We start from the raw sequence: 25,290 nt of genomic DNA on the forward strand, positions 1-25,290 counted from the left end.
ACATTTTTCTGTTTACACACAGAGAATTATTGGATATTGCTGAAGGGATGGAGCCACTTCTTCCAACCTTCACAAATGCGCTCATAAAAATATAGCTTAACAGTAGGCAAGTTTCTGTCTGATAAAAACAAAAAAAATCGAATAAAAACACCCTTCAAAGCAGAGAACAGCTAAGCGCTAGACAAAAGCCAGAAAAATGTGGGAATATTTGTTTGATTTTTACATGCTGCATTGCCGCTGTCGTTATTATTCATATTCCTCCCCAGGGAGGCTTGTTTGAAAAATGGGACTGAAGCAGCCCCCCCTCCCCGTAATGTCACCGTCTCACTCTTAGACTCACAAACACCCACGCGCACACTTGTTTGGAGTCTTATTGGGGAAGTACAGCCAGGCTGCGTCTCCCTCCCATCCCTCCTGCTCCTCCTCATTTTCTTCATCTCCCTCCCTCCCATTTTTCCCCCTTCACTCTTTCTCCCCAAAACAGGGTGATCCAGCTCGTCTCCTCTCTCCGTCACGCGGGTAATCAGCCTCTGCTATTTCATTTGGCTCAGTAATGAAAGCAATCCCAGTGCTTTTCACTGCAGCGCAGCCCAAATAATGAGGACTGCCTCACCCCTCCTCAGCCACACCTCACCCCTAGTTCTCACCCTCTCCCTCCCAACCCTGCTGTTAATGGATGAAGGAAAGCAAATGTGTGTGCGTGTGTGTTTGAGTATGTGAAGCACGCAATCTTTCCAAGTCCTTTGTGCCTCTTTTCTCCTGCTGCAAAGGAGCCTATTGTATACAATTTCATCAGCAATGCTCTTAATCAGAATATTTTGGAAGGTTTTTCCCCCACCTACATTAGTGGTTCCTAACCTTTATTACACATGACTAACATCAATGTGTTAGAACTACTCACAGGATGCACATCTAAGCTGTAAGCAGTTATTCTGCTATTTCCCATTCCCCAGTAGCTTTTCCAAAGGAGGTAAATTGCAAACAAACAAAGAAAATTGTATTTCATAATAAGAAAATCAAAATGAGTAAGAAATTAAAAAAATGTTGCATAGCAGAAATTAGATTTTTATTGTTTCCAAATCTTCTACGTTTCCTCCCCAAGTCAGGAACCACTAATCGTGATTAAAAATGTACAAGACAACCCTTTAAAAACACTGATTTGATTACAGGGTAATGCAGAGGTTATAGAGTGCAACCTAACATATTTCGCTCCCTTTTTAAATTTTCATTTTTATAGCCTGAAGAAACAATGATTGAAATTAATTTTCCTTTTGAATGTGTCTGGTAGAAACCATCCCTTTCCTAACAGAGGTTTTTTACCACACAGTCAGTGCTGTTACCAGACAGCAGCAATGAGACTCCATCCCATTTTGCAAACATCTAATTCATCTTCAAGAGGGCCTATGGAACCAGCTTCCAGTTTGGATTCGGGAGACAGACACCATCTCTACTTTTAAGATTAGACTTAAAACTTTCCTTTTTGCTATAGCATATAGTTAGGGCTGGACCAGGTGACCCTCAATCCTCCCTTAGTTATGCTGAATAGGTGTAGGCTGCCGGGGGAGTCCCATGATGCATTGAGTATCACCTTTCTCACTCACTATGTGTTAATAGACCTCTCTGCATTGAATCATAATTAATCTCTGTCTCTCTTCCACATCTTGTCTTTTATCCTGTCTTCCTTCTCTCACCACAACCGGTCGCGGCAGATAGCCCCGCCCCTCCCTGAGCCTGGTTCTTCCTGTTAAAAGGGAGTTTTTCCTTCCCACTGTTGCCACAGTGCTTGCTCACAGGGGGTCATATGATTGTTGGGTTTTTCTCTGTATGTATTATTGTAGGGTCCACCTTACAATATAAAGCGCCGTGAGGTGACTGTTGTTGTGATTTGGCGCTGTATAAATAAAATTGAATTGAATTGAACTGAATCTTCTACTAACAGCATGTAATGACTATGCCAGACAAAAAAATTGCAATATTCAATCAAATGCGATTGAATATGGCCAGTGTTCACAATAATCCCAATTTGTTTTGGCTTTCAATATTTGATTCGCATCTCTTTCTTCATATGAACCTTCTCCTCAGTTTCCGGGCTTATCTTATCTTTAAGTTAGTCAAAGACGAGACCTGCTTTTAATAAACCCAGTATTGTCTTTCAAATGCAAGAAACAAGAGATAAAAGGTCAGTGAGGTCAAGGCAAATACAACACAGCTTCCCTTCGCTTATGAAGGAAAATCAACAACATAACTCTGTCAAGCAAATGAATAGAAAACTGTACGGAACTGACTGGATGGAAATAAGCAAGACTTTATGTAGAAAAGCTTTTGAAATATAACTGCTGTTGGTAAAAACCTTTTACATTTGAAAATAGCATACTTGCAACATGGATTTTTCAATGTTTACAAAAGGGTTTCCCAAGCCTGAGGATGAAGAAGGAATCTAATCTGATACAGTACAACTCAACTGACTGATTCTAGCAGAAATATGAAAAATCAGCACAATGGCTGCAAGGTTTTCACCTAACAACAGCAATATTTTACCAGTGTCGATGAGGTGTTAATGTGGAACAGCAATAATTTAATCTCAGTCTCCTGCTGGTCTTCAGTACATTCAGAATACACACTTTCTCCTCTCTGGAGCTCTGCAAACATCCACTGGAAAGAAATGCAATGAAATGAACGTTTTTTTGTCCTTAAGTCAGCCTCGTTTGGATGAGAGCGAAAAGGTGCCTCAAGTTCAGGTATTGCATTTCACGTGAATCAATCCCCAAGATGTTTCAGCTTGGCACGGGTACACAGCAGTGGTAGGTAAGGGCATAAGCTCCTCATGTGTTGAATCATCAAAAGTCTTCCAGTCAAAATAGAGGAGAACGCTTTGACTCCACTGGGTAGATCCAGTCAAACATTCACGTTCAAAGTGTCTGATCACTGAAAGGGCGCTCCAGGGCGGTCAGAGTGTCTGCACCAGCACTGGGAATAGCAAGGACAGGTGCTCAGCGCCTCTGATCGGGAGTTTGTGTGTGGTGTAAAAGTGGATGAGCTCTGGGATGGTGTCAAAGGGCGGGCTGTTCTGTCCCAGCACGTACTTGCCATCTTTACACTGGGTGAACTTCATGTGCATGAAACCTTGACAGCTCCTGTGAGAGTAAAAGCAGAACCGTAGATTGAGGGCGGACATAAAAAGGAGAAAGAGAGTGAAAAAAGAAGAGGGATGACATTAAATGTAGGGCACATAAAACACCATTCAGGCTTCCACACATTTTGTCACGTAATGACGGTGAAAGTGACAGGCCAGATTTATGCTCACGCCTTTTTTTCCTTTCGCTTTGAGGACACGATTCTAACCAACATTTAACACCATGTCACAAATTAGGAAGGAAGTGACATTATGATGGATGGATAAGCGGTGTTTTAACACATGGAAGAGAAACACAAAGTCAGAGAGAGAGCGAGAAAGATGAATGCTCCAGACTGTGAAAGTGGCTCCGCTCAGAGGACCACACCTCCCCTTTAAAAACCGTGCAGCCGCGAAAGGACTTCCCCTTTAAGAGCCAGCCAGCCAGCCATGATGTATGTCTAATTATAGAAGCGGAGGGAAAGACAAGGGCTGAAACCGGTCACCATAATTGTCATTGTTCAAGTAAACCAAATTAAATTTTGAAGAGCAGTGAAACCAAAAGCACTCACTGCAACTATAAACAGCCAAACAACCGGCAGTATGTAATGTCCCACTGGCTTCCTGAGCACCAGAGCCAGACGCTTCATCATGTCAGAGCTCAGAGTTGACAGCGTGTTTTCATCCAGTCCTGTATGTTTGGGGATTCTTTGTACTAAATGGTAGATTACAACCTACCAGTGCTTGTGCATATTACATGTTGGTTTAAACCTAGCAGGCCTGCCTGCTTCAGTGCTGACTCACTTTGAGACGGCTTCCTCCTGTCTCCATTAAAACATCCTTAATCAGTCACTGCTTCTATTGTTCACATTTCTGTGTAATCTTAGAATAGCGTAGGTGGGGTTCACATTTTCCAAGGACAGATAAGAGCAATGACCGAAAATAAACCCACCCCAAAACATACAGATAATGCATTTTTTGATAAAATGTAGGTAGTACTGCTTGTTATTACACAAAGAATCTTTTCTGAAGGTTATATTGTTGGTATTAAATTTTTTTTAAAAAGCCTACCAATCAGCCAAAACACCCTGATACAGACTAAACTGATACATCTTTATAGAAGGAGAATTTTCTCCCTTATTTCAATAGTTTAGTCTTATTTCAGCAGCTTAGTCTACCTTTTCTAGCTATGGCACTGGCACAAGATCAGCCAGTTTAGTTAAACCACTGAACTAGATGGTAAAACCCAAAGGATTGTGAAGATACACATACTTGAGTTGGGCTTTTACAGATTTTAAGGGTTCAAATTAGTATTAGGAGAAAAAACCCCAGACTCTGGGGGTCACAACAACAAGTTACAAATCTCTGCAAAATCAAACATGCAGATTCATCCATTGTGGTGACCCCTTTGGGAAATAAAGTGCTTTCAGATGCCACCTTATCTTTTCATTTTAATCTTTGAAGTCAGTTCTTCTTAACAGAGCTTTTTTTTTAAACTAGCGTATTCGTCAGGTCTTTTTGGTGTCTTTTTAGTGATGTATGTCAGTAGATCTCAGGAGCATATTGTTTTAGCTGGACCCTGAAGGTTGACTTCAGTGAAGGCCAGCTTCTTTATGGTTCAAAGATTTTCTGGATATATTACTTCTCCTGCACATTTTCCAGCTGTTGAACCATTACCAGTACTGACCTTGTTGCTGGAGAAAAATGTGCGTGTGTGTGTCACATCCACTCTTCTCATGTAAATGAGTAATGCATGAGCTTGTTTATATGTCAGCACAACACGGTGACACACTGTGCCTCCCTCTCCCCTCACGCTCCTCTTCCCTCTCTCTGCCTAATTTCCTTCTTGTGTGTCCCACAGAAGGTAATTCATATTCATTAGTGATTATGTGGAGGATGATGTGTGCACTGAAGTGTGCTCTACCTGGCTGATTACCACTTAGAAGGCCCGCTGGGGCCGTGAAGGAAGGCCACAGAGAGAATCCAAGGTTGGTGTGAGGACAGAGCGCTGATGGGAGAATGGTGGTGAGGCCAGGACAATGGATCATGCTAGTAATTACAAGGGAGAGATTTGACCAGATAAGCAGTATTGTGCCCTGCAAATGAGTATCGGGAGGAGAATCAGTGTGGCAGTGATCTTAAGTGGAGGTGATGGTAAAGGGAAGGGAGGGGGAGAAAAGGGGGAGAGACAGATGGAGCGGTGTGGGAGACTGCAATATGATATCAGTAGCTCAGGTGGTGACACACACACACACACTTTCCACACACTCCTCCTACCACACTTGGCAAGAAAAAAAGAGAAAGATGCAATTAAACTGTATAGCTGTTGATCTGAAAGGGTGCTCAGGTGTTATGCTGCCTGTTGTTGCGTGTGTTTCTTACCGAAGAGAGAGGGAGTAGTCTGAGCGGTTGGCCTGACTGTTCCTCACCAAGTAGCTACACTCTTTACACAGTGTAAGCAGCGACTCTGCTTCCGAACGTGACAGCGAACCGTGGTACCATCTGAGCAAACACATATAGACATGACAAGGCATGAGGGGAAATAAAGCCAAAACCAATAAACAAAAAAAGGGTCAGTTTTACACCTTTGGGAACAGATGTTGACACTTGTAGTGTTACGTGAAAGGTTTAATTTGACAAGATATTATAAAAATATATTGTAAGATTAACCCCGGTAAGTGCAGCAGCAGTCTTTAGTACAATGTGGACTCGAGAGTATAGTTTTTCCTTCTTTCTTCATTTTTTAAAAAATTATTACGAAAAATGTAATGATGACAAACTCAGAGCACCACGCATTTTACTTTCCTAGCTCTAAAATGTCAACAAGCCAGGATGCCTGCTAGCAGGTTGTGGGATCACACAAATTAAAATCCATCCTCAGTGGGACACAGATATCTGAAGCAAAGTTCGCTGCAATTCATCCAGCAGCTGAGCACTAAAAACTGCAAATGCCAAACCCATCAGTTCTTTCTCTTGGCTGGCATGAATGTCCAGACAGAATTTTATTGCAGTGCATCACTCACTGCTGAAAACCTTCAGCATGAACATAAGCGTTGGACAGACTGATAGAGCAAAGTGCAAAGAATCTTTGGAGTGTCATTAAAAGGGGGGGCTACAAAACAAAGGATACTGCAATATCCATTTCTATAACGATGAGCTTCTATTAGGAGATGGCTGAGCAAGGGGTGCTGTATGTTACAGACTGACAGAGATGCTGTTTTCTCGCGGAGGAAACCACAAAGCTCAAAACAGCCTCTAAGAGATCATCAGGGAGTAATGGAGCGTAATAATCAACACCATCCTCATGTGAATTTGTACAAAGGTTCAGGCTTGTGAGAGCAACCCAGAGTGTTGCATGTGTGTTTGAATGTGTATCTGTGCTTAAGGGGTGTGTGTGCTTGGATTTCATTAGTAAAACGACCCTTAATGTGCGCAGAAACAGCACATAAATTACACCAATGATGTCTGAAATTAAGACTAAAGTAAATGTGTGTTTTTAATGTTCTGACTTAATTAGCTCTCGTTCTAACCTTACTCAGTCCTGCAAGGTCTGATGAGTGCTGCTTAGCCGAAACACATAATCGTTTCACTTTAATGTGCCCAAGCCCTTAATAGATCAAAGCAGTGCAATCAGACAAGCTTTGGCTTTTTTTATTTATTTATTTTTTGTGGGACCTACAATCCCCCAATTTCAAAATCACTTTTATAGGGATGCCTTAGGTATGCGCATAGCAGCAAAGCATATATGTTTGCAGACTTTTCTTAGTTAATTTACAACACATGAATCTGCGTTATGAAGCACCTGGTTTGATTCTACATCTGAACATCCAACTCTTCAATGTACTTGGAGTGATCCATGTTTGAACACTGAATCATTCACTGCATTGACCGTACAGTTTGATGCATGTAGAGATGTCTTTATCCTGTGTTACAGTGAATGTAAATGAAGTGACAGCATCAAGGGCACTCAATCATTTCCTGTCAGAAGTAACTGAACATCAGAGCATGCAGGCCTCTTAATCTGATTAAAACCTGACTAGTATGGCCCATACTGATAAACAGAAACTGATGATGCTGACTTTCTATTGGTTTCAAAAAAGACAGCATACATACACCTGCTTTTCCAGAGGCAGAGTAGGGTCCACTCTCTCTCCCACCATTGTGAGGCCTTCGTGGGGCATTCGAAACTTCATTCCCCCTCCTGCCAGCGGACTGGATCTGGGCCCCAGAGGACGCAACCGCTCTGTGGGCGATGAGGAGCGATCCCACTCTGTATTATCAAACTGCACTGTTGGCAGGCGGGGACAGAAAGAGTGAGTCATGTTATTTACACAGCAATATTATCAAAAGGGATTAAGCCTCTCAGCCAGACTAGGGTAAACATCAGACATCGGGCTACTGCAAAGCTGCGCATGCGGCATAGACCTCTCATGGGTGGGTCACACTACAGGACAGCACGTCGGGGTCCAACAGTGACAAAACTATCAGCAGTATTATCACAATTACAAGGATCGGTGGTTTTGTGAGACTAGGAGGGCAGCGGGATGCAGGAATTTAGCGTCTTCTCTGCTTTCTTCTCGCACATGTCTTTGTTTGCAGTAGACAATGCAGATTACTCGATGTTGACTGTACCAATACTACTTTGGAGCAAATCACAGAGACTGAAGCGTTATTTACCCCTTTTCTGCCTGAATTTTGTGAAATTAAACCTAGTGAACTTGTAATTAAACATTAAGTGCACCACAGCACTACTAAGTACCCTGACATGAACACAGCCGACATCCTCGTTTATGGGGAGCTTTTCATGCATGGTTGATGCATGAGGGGAATGCGGTAAGAAGGGAGTGCTTACATCCCCCAACACCACATCCAACAGTTACAACAGGCAGGGACAGACGCAGGTGCTACAGATGCAGGCCGAGGTTGGCTCAGGGTGGAGGCAGAGCAGATGCAGGACAACAGCTTGGGTCATATAGGTCAGGGCGACTGCATGTTTCAGTGCTTGGGATGAAGAAGGAAAGTAGGGGAAGGGGGCTGTTGGTGTTCAGGGTGAGAGGTCACCTTGTTCTTTGGTGGGGTGCTCCTCCTCCAGCTGACCCACAGGGGCAGGCCAAGGCAACTCCGCCAACTCCCTCATTTCTAATAAAAGGCGGGAGCAGGGAGGCGGCAAGAGAAAAAGGAGTGAGAAAACAACAGATGGGTTTAAGCAAAGTTAAGCATGAAAAAACAGACAGGTGAGGAAAATGGTGATGATTAAGGAGTGAAAGTGAACTTGGGTGCAAGATTTTAGAGTGAAGAGAAGTGAGAAGTCGACGTGACAAAAAAAAGAAAGAAAAAAAAAAGAGGAAGCTGAGAGTAGGAGAGAAGACGTGTCAAATGAGAGATATGTGGTGTCATTCAGTGCAGTTAACTAAACCTCCTAGTCAGAAGGGGAGAAGTGATATACTGTACCTTCTCTCTCCTCCTTTCTCCACACACATGAACAAACATAGCGTAGTGTTTAACAGCCAATATTTAAAGTAATTTATTGTGGAAGAGAAGACTAAAGAAAGACTAAAGAAAGCAAAGAAAATGAAACAGTGCAGGAGATGTCAGGTGTGGGTTATTTATCTCTATAAGTTCATCTTAAGAAACTGTCCCTTAGCATTAGACTCAATGAAAACAAGGATTTCATATGCAAGACAACCCACAGCGCAGCGTGACAGAGAAACTGTGATGCGTGGGGACAAAACATGCTCCATTTACCGTCGTACCTACAGCGAAAAAGCTACTGAAGGTGCACTCCGAGGCAGATCTGAAAATAGCTCATTATATACCATGGCAGGCGACCATCTAATGTAACAGTCATTACCGCAGCCTTACACACACAGACACACAAGGAGACACACGTACATTATGCATCTTTCCAGCTTCACACTGTGCATTCAGCTCCTGCTCACTGCAAAAACGGATTACAAAACAAATAAAAGGGAAAGAGGGGTGACATCTTAATGAGCCGACAAATCCAAAGACCCCCTAGGCCCACGACATCAAAGGCCATTTGAATGGGCGTTTGGAAAGAGACCCGGGCTGTACATACATGCCTCTCTCCCTCCCTGGTTAATTATTGAACAGGCAGACACACTCCGCCACTTTCTCTGGCTCTCGGTGAATTATTGATGCATGGCGCAGTACAATGGCCCCATCTGGAGCGGGCCGCACCTCTGCTCAAGCCAGGATTAAAGTGTGGCCTGGCACTCCTCAATGGGAGAAAGGCACGCAAACACAGGTCCACACGCACACATGCACGCATTTAACCTGAAACCCCGAAAACGCCGCCACTGCAACACTCTGCTGCCTGTCAGCTCACCTCCACATCACATCTCACACCTCTAATTCTCAAGCAAAACTGAGAGGGATGTGTGGAAAGAGAGGAAGGTTTAAAATCAGAAGCACACAAAAGCAAGTGAAGGGTAACAAGAAAAGAGAGAAAGAGAAATTGGAGACAGCTGAGACAATTTATTAGAGATCAAAAATGTGCTCAGCCATCTGAGTTAGAGATAACCTCAGCTAGTGGCGTGTTACAGGAGGAGGAAATTCCATCAAGCTTCCTCACTTTTACTGTTATTGTTTGTCTGGTATTCTTGAATCTTAATCTGAATCTTAGTTGTGCTCGCTCATCAAAAAACTGACTTAAAAATTAAATAATTCTTGAAAGACTGTGAAGTGGTTCAGCTGTTTATCCCATCTCACATCATTTGTAGATTTTTGCTTTACTTAATAGAAAAACAACTCATCTTTAACTGAATCCGACTGAATATTTTTAACAACACACTAGTTTCAAGGTGTTTTACTCAATTTATTTATTGATCGCACAACTTCTATTTAGACAGCTCATGCAACTGCACTAGCCTTGCTTATCATCAAGAAGAAACCTGAGAGTACGAAACCTTCAAAAACTGGCCAAAAACTCATAGTCAGACAAATACGAACTCCAGACAAGCAAGATGCTGGGAAATCTGCAAAAAATTAGCACTGACGTACTAATTTTTTTTGGGGGTGGGGGGGTGGGGGTGGGGGGGGGGCATTATTTATGTAGGGCGTGAAAAGTACTGGGGGAAAAATAAAGCCCTGTTGCTGTGATAGCAGACATGTTCGACTGAATCAGCAGCAACAACAGTCTGAGAACCCTTACTGCTCCTTAAATATCAGGTTACATTCACTTATTAAATAATAACTGCCCAGAAAGTAACTGAAACTGTCAGACAGAAGACAGATTTTCTGACTGTGTAACTTGTGCTGTGACCTTTGCACACAATGCTACAAAGACTACAACAGCCCATCTGTAACAGGGAGGGCTGCTCCCGTATATCAAGGGTGGTATTTTGTGGTAGAGCATCAAACACTTCATGAGGACACGATATGAGTCTCACTTAATTTATTGAAGGGCTGTAATACAAGAGCTTTGATGGACATCATTTTTTTTTTTTTTAAAGAAACAAAAGAAAAAACAGGTTATCTTTGCGATCGAAAATGGATTTCTCTTCTGGAAAAGACTGAGCAGAAGCATTACAGCACAAACCATAGAGCTCCTCCATTTAATAACAAAAGACTGAATCCCAAGCAAACACACGCACACACACACACACACACACACACACACACACACACACACACACACTTATTCAAATTCACACACTCACAGTATGTCACTGATTTACTACCAGGGAACATCTGTTTTCCATTCACTCCTAATGGGACCTGTGGGTCTGTCGTCCACAGAAAGTTCATCAATACAAAACAATGAGAATAATGGTTTACAGACAAATGTGCACCCACATCAATAAACAAAGGCAATCTTTTTCATTTGTAAAGTAAATAATGTCTATGCAAAAAAAAAAAAAAGAGTGTTTTTTCATCCATTTTTAACCCAGATAATGAAGCAGGTAACAGCCATTTGTGGTCTGCCAAGATCTCCTGTTGCCGAAAATACCTGCTAACAATTACCAGAAATTATCTGAGGGGGAGGGAAATGAGAGTAGGTTTTACTCTGTGTGTTGCACAGAGGACACATCTCCTCATGTGATGGATAAGTAACTTTTCAAGTGCACCAGCTGTTTTCTGTGTCCTCATAATTAAGGGAGAGCAGACAAAGACAATATAACAGCATCATTAGGTCCAGTAATGAAGACAGCTGTTTTTCCAAATACCTCTGGCGTCACATCGTGTCTCTACACACAAAGACCTTCTGCTGGACACAAAGACCCCAGTAAGATTTATAATTATAACCTTATACCCCAAAAAAACATATATTCAAACAAGTTCCCTTTCTATAACAATTCCTTACCCATCTTTTCTTTCTTCATTTTACAGAGCTACATTATATCCATGTCCCTCTGGATTCATAGTGCTCTCCATCTTTTTTTCTCCGTGCTGAGCATTCCTCTTTCTTCGTCACTACTCCTTCACCCGTTTCCCCCTTTAACTGGGACATTGTCTTTCTTTTCAGGCTACCTTGGTCGTCTCTTTTCTTGCCCTACTCTACTTCTGTTATCTCTCGTACAGGCCAGTGAAGAAGAGACACAAAAGAAATGTCTTTTCATTAATGCCAGTCAAGGTTTAGGCTGAAGGAGGGAAAAGGGAAAGACGGAAGGGAAAAAAGACAGGAAATGTGACAAATACAAAAAAAGAGGTGAGAGTGAAAGAGAGAGAGCGGGCAGAGTCTATTGTGTGAGTAAATTGATGAAGAGACTGGTCAGATGCCCCCAGGGCCTGCTTAGAGATACAGAGAGCAGCATCAATCCAGAAATGGAAATCTCATTTGCTGTTTCCTTTTTTTCCCCCTTACACACACACACACACACACACACACACACACACACACACACACACACACACACGAAGGTTACTGTATAGACACACACACACAAACAAACATGCAGACACACACACGCGCATGTTCAGGGTAGCCCTGGGAACCTTGCATTGTCAGAGTACATGCATCAAGATAAAGCCTATACGCACACCCCATTTGTCATGGTGTCTTTGCAAGCTTTGCACAAAAAAGCATCTACTTTGGTAATCATGAACACTTTAAACCGCCCTTCAGCATCTGGCTTACAGTGGTAATGGATTTGAACTATTCATCTGTATATTTTCTTGGACAACCTGCAAAGCAATTGCCTGTAGATAAAAAGTCATACAGTTGTGATCAAAAGTTTTCACTTACATTTCATTTACATTTGAAAAACAAGGATTGGATGCACAGGTTTGAGCTAATTTTTTTCCTAATCCACACATGTTCAAAAGTATACATATGGGCTCAAATATGCACAAACACATTCACTTAAATCTGTTAACAAGTTATACTGGTTCTACAATGTTTAACTTGACAAGGCCATGGCTTATTAACATCATTGATAACATCATCATTGACTACAACTGGTAGTTTCTCTTAAGCAGGATATGCTTGTGAGGACTCATTGGATTGGCCAATGCTCAGAACAATGGGAAAGTTCAAGGAACTCAGTGAAGATATAAGAAGGAAAATTTTAGGATGAGATCTCTAGGATCGGTTAGAAACCACCAAGGTTCAACCCTGTGATGAACTGGAAAGTGTTGGAACACCGGCGGTCACTGTCCACACTGACCTCTGTTGCACATCACCATGGACTGAGAAAGTACTGACCAAGAAAAAAGCCCTGCCCTAAGACGGACACACCCTAGCTTAACTTAAATTTGCAGCTACTCACATGTTCAAGCCAAACGCATTCTGGAGGAAAGTTTTATGATTAGATGAGAAAAAAAATGGAGCTATTTGTCTACAATGACAAAATGTTTGCAGTAGTAAAGTAGAAGCTTTCAAACCTAAAAACACTGTAATAACAATCATGCACGGTGGTGGTAGCATCATGTTCTGGGGTTTGGACATAACTGTGTGTTCCAATAGTAAAATGGTACCAAACAAACATTTTTTTAATGAATAAAGTAGGCTAACATAAACAATCCAGACAGACCTTCCCAAAGCCCCAACCTGAACCCTATTAAAAAATTGTGGATTATTTTTCAAAGCATGGTCCATACCAGGAAACCAGCCAATTTAAATGAACTCTACCATTTCTGCCAAGAAGAATGGTTAAATATTCAGCTAGAATCATGCACACTGTTATCTTTATCTTTAACCTCCTAGGACCTGGTGTCCAAATATGTGGGCATCACATTTTGGGCTGTCTAGACCAAAATGCTAAATTTTGCTCTATAAGGGCCTGATGTCCACTTACAAGGACATTATGCTGCCACTGTTCTATCAAAATTTAAAACGAATGTCCTCATATGAGGATCTCATTTTTCTCAGAAACAAAACTCTGTTAAAAAAGAAAAAAAATCTGGTAATTCTTTGTTTTTACATTCATCAGGTCCCGATCAGTCCAAATCGCAAAGAGAAATTAAAAATGCATGCCATGAAATAGTTCAGGTCTTAGGAGGATAAACAACGTTTCATCTCCCACTCCCACTGTTTTAATGTAGCTAGTTTCTCAAACTTTACTCAGCATGTGGAGCTAGACATGTTTTTGCTTTTTACTGAAGTTAGACAACATGTCCTATCAAGCAATTCTCCGCTAGCACAACCTACTATTTAAATGCATCAGTACTAAGAGCTAAATCCTAGCAGCACCATGCTAACATGCTTACGGAAATAATACTGCTAGAGTAATCCATCGCTGCACATAAAACTCAAACCAAAGCATATCAAAATTCTGACCTGATGATGTATGAAAAGTTAACGAATCATCAAAACAGTTTGGGAAATGTGAAAGTATAAACCAAAATTCACAGCAATCACCTAGTTATCAAAACATTTGACTAAAAAACAAAAATGCTAATTGCACGATGGAAATAGAAGAAGAGCCATCAAAAGTCAAACATAAAAGTCACCAGTATGAATCTGCTGCTCTGGTGAGTATGAATAACCAAACTGGTGGCCACAATGCAGGGTTTTTAAACAATGGTGCATTTACCAGTGCTATACTTGCACAGGTTGCAAAATCCCTACTGCAACAGAAGTGGAAATTTCACCTTCTTTTTAGCCTGAAATAAGCTAATTTATGTATATTTAATGCACTGTATTTAAAAAGAAAAAATGCACTATAGATTCACAACTATTTCACTTTAATGTGTTTTTGTGCTGCAAGACTTATTCTGAAGCTATGCCTAAATAAGCCCTGAATTCACCACCACCTTGCTTTTAGGATGCAAAATATTCATAATGAGCAGCTTCTGTGTATGGGGAGGTTCAGTCTTTTGGTGGTGCCTAATGAGCAGCTGCACAGGAACAAGTGGAGGATAAGTGCTTTGCTCAATGGCACCATAATAGTAATCACTAGGGGTGGCAATGTTATTCATTCAGCTTCCCTTTTCCAGATTTCCAGCTGATTTGTGCCTCTCTCATCATGTGCCCACTCTTTCAGACTTCACACAGCCATCACTGGCATCACATGGCTCAAAGCTATTGTCGTGGACTATAAAATACAAAAACATGAAATACCTTATACGCCCACTCATCTGTTCATTAAGTGTGGCCATCGGAGAACTAATAAGACGGTGCCTTTCATTAGCTCACTAATAATGCCGAATGGCTGCAGGGCCAATCTCTCACTGCTGGACCGTCTATTAACTTCCAGGAATTAATGACTGCTGTAATTTGAGCTGGATGGTAGTAACTAGTGACAGCTTTCTAACGTTGTAATTAAAACCCACTGGGCTGAGAGAGGCCTGTCATGTCCGACTCCTCGGGCACTGACAGGCTCAACCTCACAGCACTGGCTGATATGGACCTGGCAACCAACAGAAAATAAGTACAATGCTTTGGAGGCAAGCTTATTTCTGATAATATATGAAATGCAGCTACAGCGTTCAATATTCATCCATGTGATTACATGTAACCATGGATAAGCTGTGAAAATCACAATCAGAGAAGCTTTCGCATGAATGCAGTGCAGACAGATCCACACACAATATGCAACAGCAATCCTCCCAACTCCCCCACAGCCACACACTCATCTGTGCCAACAGCACGCAACACCCTTGAATTAGGTGCATGGTGATAATCAGAGCTGGGAAACCTAGTAGAAACTCTATTTTATGTGTGTGTGTATATTTGTGCCTGTGAGTGGGTGATGATGTAGGGATGCTGGCAGATAGCATCCCCCTCCCCCGCTGCCCCCTTCAGCAGGTTATCTGAGTGAGTATGTCACATCCGCAGGGACGAAGGGCTGAGGGGACAGCCCTGTCACGGCTGCTGTGTATGTGTGAGCCTGCGTTAGTGGATGACTGATTGCACCCCGCTACAATGGCCCTGACTCTCCTTCCTCCACACCTCGCCATAGCTCCCGACCATTAATACCCCTCACCGCCCCTCCCAGCAGAGGCACTGGGACTCCAAAAAACATCCAGTGAGCTGCCACCAAACATACCATAACCTTGGATGTCCCTTTCTATTACGCTCCAGCTAGCATTCTCTCCGTTTTCATCTCTCTTTGGATCTTTCTTACTCTCTTACCTAGTTCTCGTGTCATTTTTTCCCCTTCTTTACATCCCTCTATTTTTCTGACCTCCCCATCTCTCCCCATCCTTGCAAGTGGGCCATGCCTAGCAACGCTGAGAGGGCCTGGGAATATGGATTAAATGTGAGAATGGAAAATACTGTTTGTGTGTTTACACTTCAGTGCTTTGGTGTGCTCAGACAGACAGCACGCCAGCTCAGAGTGCTGACTCCAAATGGAAAAAACAAGGGGTCAGACGACTCGAGCTGCACAAGCGTTTTCCTCCACTGCGTTCTCTAATGGTGCTGTAAGCACTCCTCTGCAGGAGTGCACAGTGTATGTGGCAACAGGAAGAAAAGCTGAAGAGGAAGTAAATGACAGATAAAGCAGGAATAAATGCTAAGTAGGTGAAAGGTGATATTAGCTTTTAAATTAACTGCCATGCACCTACTCTTTGAAATCACTCTCAAATAGGTTACCGTGTCTCTTCATTGCTCCTCTGCGTAGCGTGATTTGGGCATGAACACAGTGTGCATGGATATGATTCTGAAAGTGTGTATGTGTCTGACAATGGTGTACTGACCATGACTCTCCTATTAGCACTAGATCAGTCACGCACATGTAGGCATGTAATTAACTGAGAAGAGGGGGATGGGGTGGTGGGCATACACACCAGGGAAAGAGAAGGGAGGAGAGTGGTATTGGAGGGGAGTGAGGACAAGGCAAGCTGATTTATTATCCCATCACCTTGACCTTGGTGACTTGGAGATGCCGCACAATTAGACTGGCTTGGCCTGGCAATGCCTTGCACTGATCCACTCCTAAATCATCTATCAGTCCTATTGTGTTTCTCTTTACCCCTCGGTCTCTTTCATTCCCAGTTCATTCTTTCCCTCCAACTTATCTCCTTATATGGAACGTAACGAGATGTGAGACATGAACTACACAGCTTTAACAAATAGGAAAAATGACACGCTATGTCAATTATTAAAGAAATACTGTAGCTAATATGACAATGTTTATCTTTATCCGCCTCTTCTTGACAACTATTCCTTTTTCCCCATACGGACACAGAAGAAACCATTATCGGTTTTAATGATCACTTCATAGATTAAGTCCACGGTCAGTCACATGTGTGACAGCAAGAAATCAATATTCACCAGAAAGCATTTAAACATTAAAAGAGAGGCTTTTCGTCATTTGAACTGAGAGTGAAAGTCAGAGCCCTCGCTATTTCCTGGTAAAAAGGGTTGGAGATGTAATGATTGGGTGGGGTTGGTGGGGGTGTAATAACTATATTAAAGGTCAAGAGAGTTAGACGATTACTTCGTCATGTAGTATCAGCAGTAGGGGTTGTCTGTGTGCTCCTAGGAGTGCTCTGACCTTTAAAAACAGAAAATTTTAATCCTGATTTTAACCATCTTGACATATTCTACAGAATTTTTTTAAAAAAAAGCTAAAGCTAAAACTAAATTTGACATGCCTCATGGATCAGACTAACATCACACCATCTGGTTTCAAGAACTCTCGTCTGATAGGCATTCACAGGTTTACTCCGAGGTACTTTTAACAGAATAGAGAACTGCCAATATGTGGGCACTTTTCTTTGCAAATAACCTGTTATTATGGGAGACTGTATTGACTAAAGCAGTTTCACACATTCACTGCAACCCCAAACCTTTCTATATATTACCTGATGGAGTGCCGATGAGAATGCAAATGTTCAAATGACCCCGTGTGAGAATAACACATGTAATTGTCCAGTAAAATTATAGTGAGTGAGTGGCCATCATGCGTCCTGCATCCTCCTGCATGCTCTATCCAGGCAACACCCTCATTTAAATCAAACAGGACATTTCCAGCAGTGAGCAGCGCCTCTGAAGTGAATCATGTCCTGTTTTGTGTGACATGTGAAAAAGGAAAACTTTCATCTGTTTCTCTTAACACTGACTGAAGGGAAATGGTGCGATTTACCGCTTCTTCAGGCTCATAAATTACTACCTAATTAGGCAGTATAACTAAAAAACGAAGCGCAGTTCAGAGTCTCCATTGCTTAAATTTTGTGGGAAATGCATTAAATAACCTATAATCTGGAAAATATTGACAAAGGTTTAAAAAAGCACTACAGTTAGTGTTCTAACTACCTGCAAAAGCTTTAGAGATGTTGTCCTTTTTCCATTCCCAGGGTTGGTCATATTCATCAGCCGGTCTCTCGTCATCTTGCGGCAGCCTGCTGCTCTCCTTGCCCTCTTCTTGAGCTTCTCCATACACCAAACCCAGACACCGGCCTCGGATGTCTTCATAGGGGGTGTCATAGAGCTGCAGCCCTCCACGCGCCTGTCCTCCTCCTGGGTTACGCTGCAGCTCTGTCACGTCAGATCCAAAAGAACACAAGTTCATACTTTGCCACGAACATATACATGCAAAAATATGTCTGTTGCATTGTGTTTAACCAGTCTGAAAGAAAACAGATAACATTACAAAATAATATCTGACAACACAGATGACGTTCCCCTATGCTAATATTATTCCGAGCTAAAAAATTTAAACGAAAAGCCTGTTGAGCTCTGCCTCGACTAGAATTAGGGGAAAGAGACAAATTATGTTTGCACAGCTTGCTGTGAGCTCAGAATCTCATATGGGGGGGCTTAATGATGCCTTGGGGTAGATACTGAGCAGCAACACAGTAGACAGCCCACCACCCCTCCTCTTGTCCAACCTGAATCCCAGCAGCAATCTAGCACAGCTCAACACAGCATCCGCAATTCCCTGTTAACATTTTCATTACTTTCTCTGTGGGTTTTCAACCAACAAATGCTACTTGGCACCTGTAACTGTTATGTGGAGTCAAACGTGGCCATGAGAGAAAAGGCTTTAAGGTTATTGATGCAACCAAGAGGTGAAAATCTGATTTCCAAATGCATCAGTAAGAGCCTCTATGCTGCAGCAATACCAATCAGCAATGGCTTTTTATATGTTGACCTCAGAAATGTGCCCGCTTTAAAAAAACAAAGTAGTGATAGTAGTGAAAATGAGAGGAAAAAATAGAAGAGCAGACATTTCTGTGCACACATCTGGTTGTTTTGTAAGGAAGAGTAGATGGAAAGGTTTGCTTTCGAAAGGCAGAGAAAAACTTTAACCTTCACACAGCAACATACAGCTATTGGGCGGTCTTGTAATCACCATGGTGACCAAGTGGTGGGCCCCTCGGGAAAGACCCAGAGGTAATGGAGATGAGGGTGGAGGGCAAATCGTGAAAGAGAAGGAGCAAGGCAGAGAGGCGAGGGAAAGAGGAGGAGAGGACGTGGTGGAGCCGAAGGAAAAGGAAGGGGAAAGGGAAGCAATGAGGAAACAAGGGGAGGACGCGAGAGAAAGGCAAGGAAGGGCGGAGGGAGGATTGGGGTCTGTCAGTGTTTGATGTTAAGTCATTGAGACAGAAGCACAGCGGGGCTGTATGCTGCTCTACCTGCGCTGGGAACCCGTGGTGCCGTGGCAGCCTGGAGATGGAAAAGATGAAGGTCGGGAGATAAAAACCGACATGAAGGAAATAAAATGATAAATTCACAGAAAACACGATGGAGAAAAACACAAGCAGGGGGTGGGGGTGGGGTGGCGGGAGTAAGAAAACAGCAATTTGACAGAGTGACAGACACTGGAGATAGAAGGGAATGACGACAGGAAGTCTGCTGAGTGTTTAGGCATGCAGATGCGTGTCAGTTGGGAGACCAATCTTTTATCCCCACGAGCACAATTTAAGAATCACGACGGAGCTGCTTAAGAAGAGTAAGCATTAAAGATCTTTACTACTAAAAAGTACCGTTTTCAGGACAGTCTTTGTGTGAGATCATTAAAATTCTGATTGCGCACCTGATTCTGCTGCTTTGCTGTTCTTTAGCGGGAAACAGCAGATTTAGACAGACAGAGAGACAGACAAAAGCAGGCAGACAGACAGCCCAGGAGTGACAGACTCAATTCAAAGTCAGTGAAAGAAATTTGACAATGGCCTCCCAAATGCTGTGCCATCACCACTGCGCATCTAATCTCTCCAATAGCTCCATCCAGCTGAACCACAAAAGAATTTCTCCAGCATTTCCCGGTTTAGGCGAAGGAAGGGATGCTCCATGCACTTATCCATGATATTATGAATTTCACGTGACGACTAAAAGTGCAGCACAAGTGACGGCGGAGAAAGGACAGGGCACAAAATTCGGTAACGGATAGATTAGAGTGACAGCCAATGACTCCCCTCAGGGCCGGGGAGAGCCCTTGAGATGAAGTGAGAGAGAGAAATGGAGAGAGAGGAGGGGGCAGGCTTTCACACTAAATGACTAGGACAGACGAGGGAGAGAGAGGGGCTAAAGGGGCAGACAGAGATGTTATAGAAGGAGAGACAAATGGAAAACGATAGATGTGAGCTAGACGATGTGGGAGAAAATAATCACAGAGATGGGGAGGGGTTCAAGACTGTATCGTGGCTAGACTCTTTAAAGGGACTTTTCGTGAGGCTGAGAACTGACACAGCTGGCTGCTAAAATACTCTGGGATGGTCTGTTACAAGGCTCAAGGTGGTGAATACTCTGCTAATAAATGTAGCAATTAAATAATACATTATACAATATTTAAACTGAACTACAGAGAAAAGGATTGTTATATTGGTCTTCTGGTTTTGTTCAGTAAAGGGAGAGCTGACAAATTACATATCAGTGATTTTGTTACTTGCATTTAATCACTTACATGTAAGAGCTGTGTATATTAAGAATGACAATTTTACTTTTATAGCAACTTTAAAACCAGTGTTTGCAAAGCGCAGTAATGTGAAAGAGAAAGACTAACAAAAATGAGAGAAAACTAAAAAAAGGAAAGTTAAAGCAACATTATGTTATATCATGCATGAATAAAAACTTCACGTCTATAAAAATGTGCTTCAGGAAGTAAAACAGTAGTTATTCCGCAAGCTTTATACTTTGGGCACTTCCAAGCTGGAGGGCACAGTCTTGACTATGAATGACCCGAGGGCTGTGAAGCAGCTCGTATGGAGGTAATGGTTTGGCTGCGTAGCTTGGGAACAGACCAAGAAATACTTTAAAAATGATCATAAAATCTTTCTAATCAGGATGATTAGTAAGCCACAGCTGAACCCAGCATCCCTGTACAACAAACAGTTACAGTGGTTGACTGGTTCAGTTATATTTTTATTTTTCATAGCGGGTTTCTGTGTTCTGGACGAGGTTTCTGGCCCCAAAGTGCAAAACAACAAAGCTTTATTCAAGCAGATGAATAAAGTCATCCTACAGGTTGTCCTACATGACGTTGTGTAAATTTGGTATTATTATTTATTTCTTCAATATTTTGTATTATGTCTGTACTTGTATTCAAAATGTGCATGTGAAGATGGATGACGTACTACTGCAGACCAAATCTACCTCTGGGTACAAATAAAGTAACGTGAAGCTAAAATGTACAAGGAGCTAATGAAGAGAAGATATCATTAGGTGACGTAATGCCATCTGCTAAAATCAGTAACACATCCAGCTGTTGTATTCTGAAGCTGCAGGAAAAAGAGTGACATGTAGATGAAAAAGGCCAAGGATGAGAAAAAAAATTAAAACCTGTGGCAAAACTGGGACTGGTTAGACTAGGGTGTTAAGGGCCCCCTGACCTGTTATGACCCTTTGGGCCTCATAGGGCTCCATATAGCCGTTGTTTTCACAGGGAACAGGTCGAAGATCTGGGTCTGGTCGATGGTTCAGTCGAGCATCAAACGGGTCCGAATAATCTGTGTCTCCAGCCAACGGAGCGGACGGCACCACCTAAAGGACAAAACAAACTTCCTCATGAAAGAGAAGATTTACACAACTTTAACTTGACCCTCTGGAAAGAAAATGCTGACTCAGTATAATGAGTCACATTTTCAAAAGGAGCTAAAATTCCAGTGACAGGCTATAATTAGTTGGACTTTTATCCAGCATTTCTGGAGTTGCACATCAAACGTTTGAGCCAAACACTTTAAGTATCCTAGAAAACAAGTGTTTTTTGGATAATTGGGAAACACAGTCTCCATGTTAATGCCAAAAAAGTAAGGAGTGCTGCACAGAAAGATCCCCACTGAATGGCATGCTAAATAGGTGTTTGCTCACAAACAAATACACATGTACAACATTACCGTGTATACTATATTTAGCAGCTAATCAAGGCAGTTAACTCTTGAATCCCTTGAAGGAAACATACTGCATCTTTCTTGTCACATTAAATGAATAAACAACACAGTGAGAACTCATCCTATCTTAGCACGACCCAGTTTTTGGCTGAAGGTAGAGAAGAGGAGATTAAAGAGGGAAATGTCCAGTTGGTGGCATTTGTTCTTTCTTACAAGCACAGGAGGAAAACAGTTGTAATCTGGCACAGTGACAGCTACATAGGAAAGCATATGGTCGCACATGCATCTACAAACCCATGCACACGCACAATGTTCTTTGTCCGTCACTCTCTCTGACAAAGGAAATCACTGTAGCGAGACTTGCTGGCCAATTTCAACATAAACACATACATGCCCTGGTAAAATTACATCCTAATCCCATGTTGATTCTGCAACAGGTTATCTATCAATGCACAGGAATCTGCAATGTTAATTAGAGTGCGGATGTTCCCACAGACCATGGGAAATTAATGAGAACAGAAGAAGAGTGGGGCAGAGAGGGGAGCTATTGACTTCAGTTAAGACTGCTACTTCAACCCACTTCAGGACATTTGCACTTGTAGCATTTTCCATGAGTGGAGTCATGGATTTAACTGCAGTGATGAAAAGCCTGAAATATTCCATAACTTATTCAACATATGTTGCCGAGTTGATGTGTACACCATACTGCTGTAAAATTTTTATTTTTTTCTCCAGTCGTTCTGTTAACATCTGCCTTTTTTTTGTAATTCTCAGTAGCTTTTCTACAGCACAATATGCAGAGCACGCAGCCAAGAGAGCAATACAGTCCTGATGACCCAAACAGCGTCAAAGAATAAATTTCAGCTCCCTTTGGCCCTTGACATATCACCATTCACCATACAGTATATGGTTCCTAACATCTGCTCATGTGGAGGTCTCTCTCAGCTTGCAAAACCAAACCACATCTATTATTTATAGGACATAAACTCAGGGGACTGTGACCCTCTCTGATTCAATGGTCCGCTCAAGCCATCAATAATTCTTTCTTCAATCTAAGGTAGTAAGATTATGTGTTGCATAGGACATATCATGATTTATGTAAACAATGCATATTTCAGACACAAATTAAAGTCACTTGCTTATGGAGTCTGATCAATAAAACTGTCACAATGATGGAAATGGGATGAGAGAAGTGGGACAGTTTCTTTTCTTCGCTAGCCTTCTGGTCATCCCTCTAGTTCTCAAGAGATAGGCCACATAAAAAGCTTGTCATCGCCTACATTTTTCCTTATATAGGTACAAAGAGAAACTCACGGGCTCTTGCTGATCCTCTAAAGAGATGGTGCTAAGTAGGATCTTGGTGCGTCCCAGTTCCTGTGAGTCCACTTTGATCAGTCTGTGTTTAGGAGACTTCACGTCCACACTGGATGACTTCATGGGAGACCCATAGACGGGTGTTGCAGGTTCAGAAGTTCCAGACTCCCCCCTGGATCTATTTTCTGAGTCCTCATAGGGATCTTCAAAATCGAGGTCTCTCTGGAGCCGATAGGCTTTGAGGATCTCGCTCTCTGTGTAGTCTGGTGTTGGAGGCTGTGGAGGTACCTTCTTGCCAAAGCTCAGATAGTCTTTTAACCACTTGGCCATTGCCACTCAGCTTCCAAATATGCCAATGTGTGGTGAAGGGAGAGCAGGCGGCTGGAGGAGATAGACATGGACAGATAAAGGGTTATTGCTTTACCTTTTTTTCTTGTAAGGCTTTGTGAGCTATGTGCTGGATTTGCTTTGTGAGATTTTGTGCTTTTCTAAATGTGACAGGTCAATGATTAAAAATTAAATCTTTCAGTTATAAAAAAAAAAAAACCCGCGACGATAATAATCCACAGGTCCTGCTTCACTAAGAATATTTGTGTAGGATTATCTCCCCCTGATCACAGAGCCACGATTTCGGTGCTTTTACATGCATTCGTGTGACATTAAACTACACCGACAGCTGGGCTTTACGCACTCCTTTTGTTTTACGCAGGGAGCAATAACGTCTGGCATCTGGACTTTGCCCAAGGCTGCAATTACATTTCACACCCCAGCAATAAAAGGCGACTCTAACGCGGTGATACAAAAGTAAAAGCAAAGTCTGGAAGAGAATATTAGAAATAAACGAGGAATTAAATAAATATAAGTTGTTTTAAATTCTAACGATTTCACTTTTTGGAATTTGTGGAACACAAAATAATAAGTTCAGTTTTGACCCAGTCTTATTTCAGAAAGCCGAAGATACGCGGATTTCCCTAAACTTCCCCTCAAAAGCAATGACCAAAACACTGAATTTAAACGCCAGAGCGAGCGCTGCGCTCCGAAAGCACATTCACTCACCCAGCCAATTCAGTCCTTCAGCCACTTTGGATGCTTTATTCCGCGTTTTTCCATCTCGATGACAACAAAACGACACCGACAAGTGTCAAAACCTTCTACTTCCACTTTTTATTCCACAAAAGCACAAGAAAGAACGAAAGAAACCAAAACAAACAGTATCCTTTCTAACACAAGAGCCCTGAAATCCAGCAGAGTTCCTCCAACGACTGGCGGAAAATGCGCGATTGACGAGAACGACTACAGCTCCGAGAGAAACTCAACCGAGCGATTAAAGGGGAGGTGCTTCATTCCCTGTGGAATATCATCCTACTCCCTTTCGCAGTCAGCCGACCGTTCATTCATTGAAATATCTGCACATCGCACATGCTTCAACAATAGCTGCACCCTCTTAAAGAGGTGCACAAATCAAAAACTGAATCTAGGAGGGGAAATAAAGAAGAAAAAAAAAACACCTCGCACGAATGTCATCCAAACTTGTGCATTATTTATTCGCATGACATCATTGGACAATTTTAATGTTTCAGCGTCAGTCAAGGTAAGTTAAATGATTTTGCCTTTAACAGCGGGGAACTTCAAACGCACTAATAGTATTCAAAATGTCATCTGCTTCCCACGCAGTTGACAACATGATCAGGGTTGTAGGGTTGTAGTGACCAAACAAAAGAAAAGAAAGCCCTATCACACAAACAAGATGCCAAAAGGCATCAAGTCCCATCCACTCTGAGGGAAAAACTTAACATCTTCTCTTTTTAATCCTTACTGACCTCTCTGAATGCGTTTCAGCCTCTCACAAATGTCACATCATCCACTGCACAGGCAGGAAAATTGGATTGTGTGCAACAGCGGTTAAGGACCATCTAAGTCTGTTAAAAGACCGTAAATGCCTCTTTCTTTATGAGCTCACTTTCTCCCAGGGGTGAGAGAGAAAGGATGAGGTCAGCAAGCTAGAATCCACCCCCACCACACTATCAGCACAGCCATCAACATTATCCCATCTAGCTTTTTACATCTCCGCCATTGTGCCTACTGAGTCTGTCTCCACCAGTGTTTACCAAGTACTGGCTCCATACCTAAAGAGGGTCAAGAGATCAAAAATATGGCTCCAGGTGTTTCTGAAAGAAATCTGAGTG

General features: G+C 42.3%; 1 protein-coding gene across 2 annotated transcripts; it reads right to left on the reverse strand.

Annotated features, from left to right (window-relative positions):
• Window positions 1-1,090: 1,090 nt before the first annotated feature.
• Window positions 1,091-24,374, reverse strand: shdb (Src homology 2 domain containing transforming protein D, b). 2 transcript variants are annotated; one of them, XM_063467494.1, is made up of 8 exons: window positions 24,161-24,374; window positions 23,105-23,485; window positions 21,293-21,443; window positions 17,778-17,999; window positions 8,174-8,251; window positions 7,226-7,400; window positions 5,495-5,614; window positions 1,091-3,134 (listed from the first exon to the last, which is right to left on the reverse strand). In XM_063467494.1, exons 2-8 carry the CDS (start codon window positions 23,432-23,434, stop codon window positions 2,948-2,950), a joined length of 1,263 nt encoding a protein of 420 aa, XP_063323564.1. In that variant the 5' UTR covers window positions 23,435-23,485; window positions 24,161-24,374; the 3' UTR covers window positions 1,091-2,947. The 2 variants fall into 2 exon arrangements, with proteins under 2 accessions (XP_063323564.1, XP_063323565.1); XM_063467495.1 differs by lacking the exon at window positions 8,174-8,251.
• Between the last annotated feature and the right edge of the window lie 916 nt (window positions 24,375-25,290).

The sequence above is a fragment of the Pelmatolapia mariae genome, linkage group LG23 (assembly GCF_036321145.2).
Source record: "Pelmatolapia mariae isolate MD_Pm_ZW linkage group LG23, Pm_UMD_F_2, whole genome shotgun sequence".
Taxonomy (NCBI): domain Eukaryota; kingdom Metazoa; phylum Chordata; class Actinopteri; order Cichliformes; family Cichlidae; genus Pelmatolapia; species Pelmatolapia mariae.

Excerpts from the sequence above, each read along its gene's own strand:
- shdb (XM_063467494.1), bottom strand. The coding sequence starts at position 23,434 with ATGGCCAAGTGGTTAAAAGACTATCTGAGCTTTGGCAAGAAGGTACCT. Across the intron at positions 7,401-8,173 it reads GCACCCCACCAAAGAACAAG|TGCAGTTTGATAATACAGAG; the intron begins GTGACCTCTCAC and ends GCCTGCCAACAG. Across the intron at positions 5,615-7,225 it reads CTGCCTCTGGAAAAGCAGGT|ATGGTACCACGGTTCGCTGT; the intron begins GTATGTATGCTG and ends GTGTTTGCTCAG.